At 34.7% G+C, this 11,062-nt stretch overlaps 1 protein-coding gene and 1 long non-coding RNA gene across 2 annotated transcripts; both read right to left on the minus strand.

Moving 5' to 3' along the window:
* Positions 1-805: 805 nt before the first annotated feature.
* LOC116126898 lies at positions 806-1,431 on the minus strand. The gene is made up of 2 exons (XR_004127547.1): positions 1,283-1,431; positions 806-1,116 (listed from the first exon to the last, which is right to left on the minus strand). It is a non-coding gene; the product is annotated as an uncharacterized LOC116126898 (long non-coding RNA).
* Positions 1,432-2,983: 1,552 nt separating this feature from the next.
* LOC116126880 (protein FAR1-RELATED SEQUENCE 3-like) lies at positions 2,984-8,831 on the minus strand. Its single transcript, XM_031412553.1, has 5 exons — positions 8,759-8,831; positions 6,011-8,345; positions 5,851-5,940; positions 5,428-5,577; positions 2,984-3,283 (listed from the first exon to the last, which is right to left on the minus strand). The coding sequence occupies exons 2-5, from the start codon at positions 8,258-8,260 to the stop codon at positions 2,984-2,986; spliced, it is 2,790 nt and encodes a 929-aa protein (XP_031268413.1). The 5' UTR covers positions 8,261-8,345; positions 8,759-8,831.
* Positions 8,832-11,062: the final 2,231 nt, after the last annotated feature.

Here is an 11,062-nt window from a genome sequence, read left to right on the forward strand (position 1 = left end):
CTTTGACCTTGATTCAAAAATTTCGCCATCAAATTATAATTTGATTACCTTTATGTTCAACGGCGTCTAATATGAGAATTATATTCTTACTTATTATGTATTTTATCATTTAATATGTAAATACAATATTATGTTTAGATTTGGACTTTGGATTGTTGTTAAATACTTAAATTATGTTGAGATTATTATTGAATTTGTACTTTGAATCATGTTGGACAGTAATTAAATTGTTATTGTCTTATTAAAAAATAGAAATCTAAAAAAAAAAAAAAAATTTAAAAATATGTTGACATCATTATTATATGTGATGATGTCACCAGTCCAACCGGTTAGACCGGATTAAACCGTGACCCGAACAGTAAAGCGGGTTGCCCTCCAATCCAACTTTTAAAACAAAGAAATGCTTCTATGTCAATGACGTATTATGGATATTAGTTATGTTCACTTATAAGAAATACCCCGGAGTCTACCTTATTAATGAAAAGCTCAAAATACACTTGAGATTTGAACCACTTTTAAAACCCGACTGGCCGATTCAACTAGGATTTGTATTGTTTAAGCTCAAAATACAGTTGAGATTTGAACTATAATTTGTATGAACACTTAACATGCTATCAAAATCAAAGGTCTAAAATTCAGATAAAAGAAAATAAAAATAAAAAATACTGAAAGCTCAAAGTACTGCTCAGATTGGGACTATGATTACAATGCACAAAACTGAGCAATTTCACAATTCACCTCTCCATCCATTTACAAGAAAAAAAAATTAAAAAAATACAGGACCATCCAGAATCTAGCACTTGTATACCAATCATCAACCATAAAATATCAAACTTTCAACAATTGTAAATTAAAATACAGCAGCAAATAATTCTCCAAATGTTGTTGGGAATTTGTTACACTCGAACAAAAAGGCAAACAAAAAACAATGCCTTGGTGCTACAGCCAAAAAAACAAAAGCCAGCCACAACAAAATCATACAACTCCAAATCCTAGTAATGCAAACTTATAATACATGATGATACTCAACAACTAATTACAATTAGTGAAACAGAATATGATGGAGGTCAGTTAGTTTCCTAAAGGAGATCTGTCATCCGGCCCAACAAGCGTGATCTGGCATTAAAGCATTGGAGATAAAAAGATATCTCAGTCGTGTTAAAATAAAAATTAACTCGAAAAAAGGATGAGAACAAAAATACAACAGACTCAAAATCTAATAATCGGTGAAGAAGGGTTTCACTTTTATGTAAAAAAATTAAGAGAGATATTGTAAACCTACATTGCAGTCAAACGCAAACCTCCTGGCAAGCATAACAGCTGCGTTTCTTTCTCTCTCAGATTCAAATGCCAAAACAAACGAAAGCCCTTTCTTTGCTTGCCAAAACAATGCCTGTGCTGCGGCATTTCCACCACCTCTAACTCCACATAGCTGAAGCACATGAAGACAATGTCAGGAATGAGAGACGTGGTTTGCATTCATGGACACCAAACACCAAGAACAGGTAAAATATCAACATGAGAATAGTTAAGAGTTATTAAACATAATTTNAAAAAAAAACCAATTAAGATGGATAAAAAGAAAACAGGTGTCTTTACAGGTTCTGAGAAAGAAACCTAAGGAGATGCCAAAAACTAGATTTTATTCTATAGACACCAATTTCTTCTGCTGCATTATCTTGAAAGTCAATTTATTTATTTAACCCAAAATCATTCACAAAAGAGCAAGAACCATGCATTTTCTAAGAGTCTTGACCTTTTTCCCTTCACCAAAGAAAGTCAAATTCTCCATAAGTAAATCAAAACAAGGTCTAGGAATAATCCACTAAAGATAGGTTTTCTGTAAAACTTTAGCCCATAACCAAGAAGCCATTGAACAATGAAGAAACAAATGGTCACAGGATTTTGCATCATTTTTGCACATAACACACCAATGAGGGTAGATCATCCGCACTGGTTGAACCCATGGAACTAAAACATGGGGAAGGAGGGGATATATCTACAGTAGGTGGATTTACAGAAGTTAAGGGTTAAAAGGCTTCCCATTCCAATTTTGTCTAACCTTTGTTAGTTTCCCCTAATCAACATGTATCTTGTTTTTTTCAGGCAAAGCATCTTCCTATCCTATCTCTCTCAAATTTCTTTTACCAAAAAAGATAGAATCTCAAGAAGGAATGTCAAAACCTAGTTCACTCATAAACTCTCTTAGGACAATCTTCAGGAAATTAAGAAATGATACATGTTTTTGACACAATCTTTGTTTTCTCCCTCTCTTTTATTATCTAAAAATCCATTGGCCTCACTTGTCTATGCCCTGGATTCGAAATTGGGTACTCAATATAACCCTACAGCCTTTAGTGGTCAAAAAATCGATAGAATATAATATCTAAGATAGGTGGCTCCAAAAGCATTAGATCCTCTAACCACAAGTGGTTAGAAATCGAGTGTAATACCATTCAACCCATACATGGTGATTATATTTTCAACTCAATTACCACCCAAATATGGCATGTCAATCAAATCTGTGCACAATTCCTTTTAAGCTTTCAAAAAGTTGTGTTCAGACTGCAAAAGAGGACAAACAAAGGTTCACCTGCTGGACATACTCCAGCAAAGATATAGCATCTTTTATACCTCAACATATCAAAATTACTGAGGCATAATCAATTCTCCAGGGAAAACCCTCCTATGAAAGAACTAAATTGTTTTCTATATGGAGCTCTATGTTTACATCTCTACAAACAGCTAGTTACAATGAATGTATATCAAAACCATTATCTTTTTCCCTGAAAGAGCAACATTATTTCTAAGATCAAGAAGTTGCCTTGAAAAAATTAAACTTACAAGCAAAGCCATAAGCACCAATAAAGGAACCAGAAATGTTTTAGCTGCATGGAAATTTACTTTGATATTAAGTTTGAACTTGAGCAACATAAGAAGTGTCTCAACCCTATCATCAAACACGCAAGTTTCATTTTCATTTTTATAGACCAGATCTGATGACAAGATCATGTGAACAAAGTAACTTTCCAGTATATTGTTGAAAATTTACAAAAGAAAAAACACTAGAAAAAAGATGACAGTATATAACAATTTTAGTACAGAAGAACATTTGTGAGTCATGCACCAGAAATAGTGATAACAAGTGTAAAGAGACAATGCTTACAGCATTAGAAAGCTGCTCCCGGATGTAAGCCATTGATCTCAACATAGCACCTAAGGTATCTCTTGAAACTTGAAATTTAACCTCCGACTCTCCAGAAGTTGTCTCAGTATCTTGAAGCTGAAAAAAAAAATTCCCAGAAATAAAAAAAAAAGGGTAAACAAGGCAACAGCATCGCAATTGCGCATAACTGAGAGATGTGAAATATATAAACAAATTATCTTCTTGTGACCTTATAATTATCTCATGATTCATATTTTTAAATCTATTCAAGACAAAGAATTGATAATCAATAGAAATTCCAAATTAGAGGCATCTGAAACGCAAACCAGATAAGGTGCGTGATGCTAAATATCCATGACTTGCATAAAGTATCTATAATCTTGCTTTATTTCTATTGAACTATCCATGGTGAATTTACAAGGAGCAAGGGCTGAGGTCCTGTGTTCAATTTACATGGAATAACAGTCATTTATTTACTTTTCAGGAAATAAAAAGAACAAGAAGAACCAAGATGACTTTAGAAAGAGCAAGGGCTGAAGTCCCACGTTCAATTACGGTAATTTATTTACTTTTCAAGAAATGATAAAAGATGAAGAAGCACTAGAGCAAAGAAACAGCTTAAAATCTCTTGACACCAGGTGAAAAAAAAAGTAACATCAGATGGCTAAGTTAATTAATTGCAACTATTTCCTAGATCATATTACAGGCACACATTTATTAATAAGAAAAAGTTAAAAGAGAACATTTGCTAATATTGACACACAGATAAGAATCATTTTCATACTATAACATGTACAAAGGAGCTATATTAAGAGACCTATTTATATTGACAGATGGATATTAATCAATTTCACATTATCCCATGGCTATATTAAGAGATCTACAAAGAATAGGAAACATAAACTAATTCAGTCACTAACAAATTGAGTGCTATAACAAAACAGGACTTAACAGGCATTAGAGCAAAGGATTAAAAAGCGAAGTGTCTACTAGCTTTTTCCTCTCAATCCTACTCCTGAATCATCTCTTTTCGACTCATTCTATAACATGACCATCAATATTTCATTTAACTTAATGCCACATTATATTAAGTTTTATGCAGTAATTTCAGTTTCACCTTCTCCAGTTACAAGTCATAATACCATACCTAATATGCTACTCTCATCAGCTAATATATTCCTACTTTACCCACTTTAAAGTCTTTTTGTTAATTCAAATTCACCACTCAGTGCCACACCTCACCAACCTTCCATTCTCTATCAAATGTCACATAGAGTGTATTTCCTGAAGCACACCCTAATGTTACAAAATACGAGACACTTAATATATAGCCTAAAATGAGAAGGATTAAAAAAAAAAAAAAAAAAAAAAAAGAATATAAAGAATATCATCCCGAGATATAAGTTTTACTTCAATGTGTACAAATACACAGATGCACAAGCTCACACTCCCCTATCCAACATTCCTGACAATCCAAACTGTGGACCACCTAGTTTCAAAGGGGTGAAAAAATGCATTTATGAGGTAAAACCTACAAAAAAGGTAACAGGAGAATTTTGAAGGACATTTCTAATTCATCAAATATTAAGATCTCCAGAACATTGAAAGCACAAATTCAAAGTATTAGGTCCCCTTCACTGCCAAACAGCAATGACTTTCTCAGAAATGCTTGCACAACAGTACGTTCTGAATCATCTCAAAATGCCATTACTACACCTCCTCTCTGCTTGCCATTATTAAAAATTCTATAAGAATGTATTTCCATCAATAACAAGAACATAGTTTTTTTATTCAGGAAATCCTCTTTCTTTTACCATCTAAGCTAAGCAAGAAGCCATTGCTAGTTGCTAAAACTATACCTCCAGTAAAATCAAACAAATAGATAAAATGAAGATGCAAGAATATAGTGCTCGACACCCGTAAGAATGAAACCCAAGATGCCATCCCATTCATATTTTTGTCAGCACTACCACCGAAGTACCACATTAAAGGAAAGATAAACATATGACTGCTGCGCTGGGGTAGGCCTGAGCCCAGTCCAAGAATATTTTGTTCTTTCTAGTTGCTAATACAAACAAGGTATGCAGACTTCGTTAATGTTTATATATATGTGTGTGAGTGATGATTTTATATTAATTCTGCTTATAAAGATTTTAAGCATTCCATACATTTTCTTCCTTTTTGAGAAAAAAGGTTAATAAGAATAACAAAGTGTAGAAGATCCAGCATCAAAAGGTCAACTTCATGTCTCAATTTCTTACCTTCAAATTGATGACAGCAACCCTATTAGCTGGGGTTGAAAGCTGCTCACTAATATAGGCCATAGATCTCAACATGGGTTCGAGTGTAACGCGAGAAAGCTGAAACTTAACCTCCAATTCTGCTGATGGAGTCTTGCTATAATCTTGCAACTGCAAAGGTGATAAAAAAACATATATATGAATGACTCAGTCAGCTGTCTAACAATGGCAAGAGAATTATAACAGCCAAGGCAATCCACTCACCCAACCTAGAGTTCAAACGAAAATTTTGTAAATGATCAGACCAAAAAAAATTTGTTAAAACAATCATTTTAACATATACTAAAGTTTCAAAATATTTAAATAGCAACTCTTGGTTTTGTTGATTGTCACATTAATCACATCCCAACTAGAGATGGCTCATGACTCAACAACATGCTATACCTTCAGGTTGATCACTGCTACTCTATTCCCTGGTGGTGAATTCTTATTCTCCATCACCCAAGTCATTGACTTTAGACAAGGAAGAACCACCTATACAAAAGAGTCAGAATAGAAATGATAAATAAATAAATAAAACACCACAAGGATTTTTAAAATCTACCATGTTATCAGAAGGAGCATCATCACGGTGAAGGGACACAGGTGCCATACGTGGCAAATTCAAATCAGAAGCAGGTTGAATTGGAGGACCAGTATCATTAAGATTAAACCGTTTTGTCATTTCATCTTGCCGAGGCCATAACAAAGGGGCAGTGTCTGAAGCTGATGTAGCAGTCTTCCTGTCCTCATAACCAGTGCCACTGACCTGTGAACTGGGAGGTGAAACTTTGGCAACACTTTTCTTCACAACAGCAATCTTCTTCCCACTGTCTCTAAGAGCACCCATTGCAACATTATAGGTCTCTACAGCAATTGCCCCATCCTCTGCATATTTGATTGCCTCCCGACACAAATTGTTATATCGCATTGTCAGCGATTCCTGGCCATGTAGTTCACCGCTACGTTCATCTATTCCAGCCCCAGCCTTAGCATTTCTTGTCCACCGTCTCAAGATATAATGAGACGGTAACGTAAGTACATTTGTGACAGTGAAAACTGTCAAAACATGTCTACAGAGAATACCAGAATACTCAAACATTTGGCAGCTACAGTTTGCTCTCATTTCAGGATAATTTAATGCAACAATGTATGCCTTGTTGTCATCTTCAAATTTCGCAACCCTGAATGTGCTGATAGTTGCATCACCTTCAATTCTATTTGCAGTATATACAAAAGTTTCCACCAGTTCTTCCTGAAATTTAGCAAATATTTTCCTTGTATAAAAATTTGCAGCCTGTTTCTCCATAGGTGAAGGCGTCCTCAAGACTGGTGTTGTGCAAATTGTATCAAAATCTGCTTCTATCTCCCTCTCAAATGAGTTTTCTAAAGCTCTTTCATACTGCCTAAAGAACATTGGAATTGTTGTCTGTTGATTCACATAACCATCAAAAAAGGAAACATCATATCCTGGATTCGGTAATACTGCAGCAAAAAAGGAATCCCGAAAATACACAGGTACCCATTGTGCACGAGCATTATATATTGAATTAAGCCAATCATGTCTCCTGAGATCATATTTGTCAAGGATTGAATTCCAAGACAATTCAAACTCCTCTATAGTTTCAGTCATATTGATGCAATTGTACAGCTCTACCTGAAGACTTGGATGAGCATGACATACATGAGCCAGCTTTTCCTGGCCTTCTCTCAAGACATGCCACTTACTGATACAGTGGCGTGCTTCTGGAAATACCTGAAAAACTGCTGTCTGTATAGCTTTGTCTTGATCAGTAGTTATAGAGACAGGTTGCCGATCATTCATTGCTGTAAGAAACGTCTTAAACAGCCAAGCAAAAGAAGCCTCAGAATCATCTAGTAGTAGAGCACACCCAAACAAGATAGGCTGACCATGATGGTTTACTCCCGTAAATGGAGCGAATGGTACTTTATATTGACAAACTCTGTACATTGTGTCCAGTGTAACTGCATCACCAAAATGACTGTAAGCTGCCCTTGACCTTGAATCAGCCCAAAATACATTAGCCATGCGATTGTCATCATCAAGTTGTATTGCATAAAAGAAACCAGGGTTTTCAGCTTGCATTTTCTTGAAATAGTCAAGTAGATTCTGAGCATCCCTTCCTAATGTCCTTTTTCTGTTAGCAGGCCTAACAACATAATTCATCGCCCCCATATTTTTAACGGGGCGATTTGATTCAATGATGGGAGCGGCCCTAGATCCACAATTATTTGTTTCTACAGTCGCTCGGTTGCCATCCATGGACACATACATTACACCACTAGGTACAATTCCCACTCCTTGATAAACATCAGGCGTGGCCTTTCCAGCACCAGCAAAATGCCTGCGGGGCCGAAGGTAATGCACTTTACCAGGGCTTACCATAGAATGGGTATGCTCCTTAATAAATTTTGTAACCACCCACTTATCTTCGCCCTTTAACTCTATCCTAAGCATTGCTTCACAACTATCAGCATGCCTTCTTTTCAAACCCTCTCTGCCACATACAAACTCCCGTGCGACATTTGACCCATCACTTCTAGAGCGGCTATGTTGACTGACTTTAGAACTAAAACCTAAACGTCTAGCATACTCATCGTAAAAAGTCTTGGCAGCATCTTCAGTGTCAAATTCCATCCCCACATATGGCTCCATAATCCCATCATCATCACCACGAGCAGAAGAATTCTCTGTCGTATTCGCTTCACCAACTTCATTGGGTTCAGCATCTCCATCATCCGACACTCCACGATGACCCATTTCACCTTCAACTTCAATTACTTCAAAATCCATATGAAGACTATGTCTTTGAATTTATTACTAAATAGAGAGCCAATTAATTAAGAATCCACATGTTTTATATTCCCACTGGTGCAGTCTGCAAATAGTATGAGCTACTTTAATTATGAAACAATATAATTATAAATTAGGACCCAGAAGCTTCCTTAAAAAAATAACGCAAGTTTGAAAATAAAAAAAAATAAAAAAGATCAGTTTGAATTCAACAACTTAAATTGCCACAATAACCAAGCGCTTGTATTCAAATACTAAATGAAAACACCAAAAGGAACAAAACCCACTATGCTATAATTTCATGTTCCAGAACTCCCCTACTGTGTCACCAAAAGCAAACAGAACTCAGATGAAAATTAAAAGGAAAAAAAAAAAATTTGAGATTATGGAGTCGAAACTAATACAATATATATGAATGGTACAGGTAAACTTGAACCGCTTAAAAAAAACCCAATTCACAGTGAAAAGAACAAATCTACAGAGAGAGAAGGAGAGTACCTTTTACGAAAATTTTGAAGTACAATTATATGGCGTTAGAAAGAAGATTAACTGGTACAAAATACAAGTGTTAAGAGTGGAATTGAGGGTTTGATCACATTAATTTTTGAGAGAATTTTCAGAAACCCTAACTTTGGCAGTTCAACTTTTTTAAATTTACAAACATAATAATAATAATAATGATAATAATAATAATAATAATAATAACAACACACTTATTCTTTATGATCGTATATGTATTTGTACGGAGACTTCAACCCGTTTATCAAACGGGTCGTTTTAAAGTATCCGGTTTTGACCCGATTGTTTAGGGTGGATTTCAAACAAATTTTGCACCCACCAACTTATTTTCCCTTTCATTTTTAGAAGAAAAAAAAAATACATCCCGTACTATTAAGATTTTAAAATTATATTTTTACCAGGGGTAGCTCTTGAAGGGCTCGCCTAGGCTATAAAGTATAAACTAGTTTTGTGAAAAATAAATTTTAGGTTATTACAATATTTTATATAAATTTAATTTATTAAATTATTAAATCTTCGCATTATCATGAAAAAACTTGTCTATGAACTTGTACAACACGATTCTGTATGAGATATCCCAACGACATATTATATTTTGGAACCCTAATTATATATTTTTAGATTTCTTTTTAGCATTCTCTCTTTTAAATCTTGGACTTGGGAAGTTAGGTTTCAAATTGAGGAAAGAGGGTGGGCAATTAAATTGTACGGATTATCTGAATGGCAATTGTAGTGCTCGAATTCCCCAAGGGCTAATTAAGTAAATATCATAAAGCAATAATTTTAGGTTTACTACTTTCTCTCTCAACCCTTTATATGTTAACTCATCATTGTTTAGCTCGCAAAAAATCATGTGAAATTTATTTTGCTAGCTAACCAATGACGAGCTACCACGTCTGGGGTTGTGAGAGAAAGTTGTGGACCTAGCATTACTTTATTCTGAAGATAATACTTGGACAAAAAGTAATAATCTATCTTTTATATTCCTAAAAGCGTAGAATTCAAGTTAAAGATTTAAGAGTGAGTTTTAGGTTTAGCATTTAAGGTTTAGGGATTAGAGTTTAGGTTTATGGATTATGGGTTAGGGATTAGGGGTTAGGGGTTAAGGTTTAAGCTTTAGGGTTAAGCTTTAGGGTTTAAGGATAATCATATTTTCTGAACTATTTGGTAGGTCAGAAAATGCAAGAAAATATGTCATTTGACGCCTGTCACAATGTTTCTAATACCATAAGAACTTTCTAGGCATTGATTTGAGAAACAATAAATATTGGCTCACAGTCCAATTCTACAAACTTTCTCTCACAACCTCGACGTGACAGCTTGTAATTGGATAAACAAGACCCATTATTTGGGAAGCGAAATCCATTATGAACTGATCAATTGCGAGCTACCATGTGGAGGTTGTGAGAGAAAGTTTATGAGATTATGTTGTAAGTGTAATATTGTCCTTTGAGAATGTCAAATACTTAAAAGAAAACTCCTTAATTGTGATATGTGAAGAATATCATTTACATGATGCGTGAAATGCATAAGTCATCTGTAGTTACCCAAAATATTCTGCAAGATATTCAATGGCACTTTGACTAAATAGATAACAAAGCTTTAGAGAAAAATAAAATTATTTATTTAGTCAAATTAGAATTTCTTCTAATTATTAGGGGTGGAAAAAACCAGTTAACCGAACTTGTTCATCGTACCCGTAAACCAAACCGAATTTCAGTTCAAGTGGAAAATTGAACCGAAACCGAACCGGTTTTCCACTTGAAGCGATTGTTAACTACCGAAAAATCGGTTCGGTTAACCGGTTTTAATCCAGTTTATTTAAATGGGTTGGCCCAGTTTGGTCCAATTCAATCAAACCCTCCACTTTGGCCCAATTTCTTTTTAAACATGTTTATTTGATCCCTCCACCAGCCCAATTTTTTACTTAAATTAAATTCATTAATTTTACAATTTACCAACCCATCAGCAAGATTATAGTCAGTCATTAACTTAAAGAGCCAATAACAATAATTTCTTATAAGATCATAACGGTTACAGACATTGTTACACAAAGAAGAGATAAACAAAATAAAACAGATTTATTAGATTTCTAACTCTGCCCATTCTCACGTGGCTTTTGTATACTTCATCACCCCCAAACTGTTTTCCAATCAAAGACACGCTACCCTCTCCGCCATAATCAACCCATCAGCAAATACATTTACCAACCCATCAGCAAATACATTTACATAGCATATTACAATTTTACAATTTACAAACCCATTAGCAAGATCATAGAAG

The sequence above is a fragment of the Pistacia vera genome, unplaced genomic scaffold, assembly GCF_008641045.1.
Source record: "Pistacia vera cultivar Batoury unplaced genomic scaffold, PisVer_v2 Contig185, whole genome shotgun sequence".
Taxonomy (NCBI): Eukaryota; Viridiplantae; Streptophyta; class Magnoliopsida; order Sapindales; family Anacardiaceae; genus Pistacia; species Pistacia vera.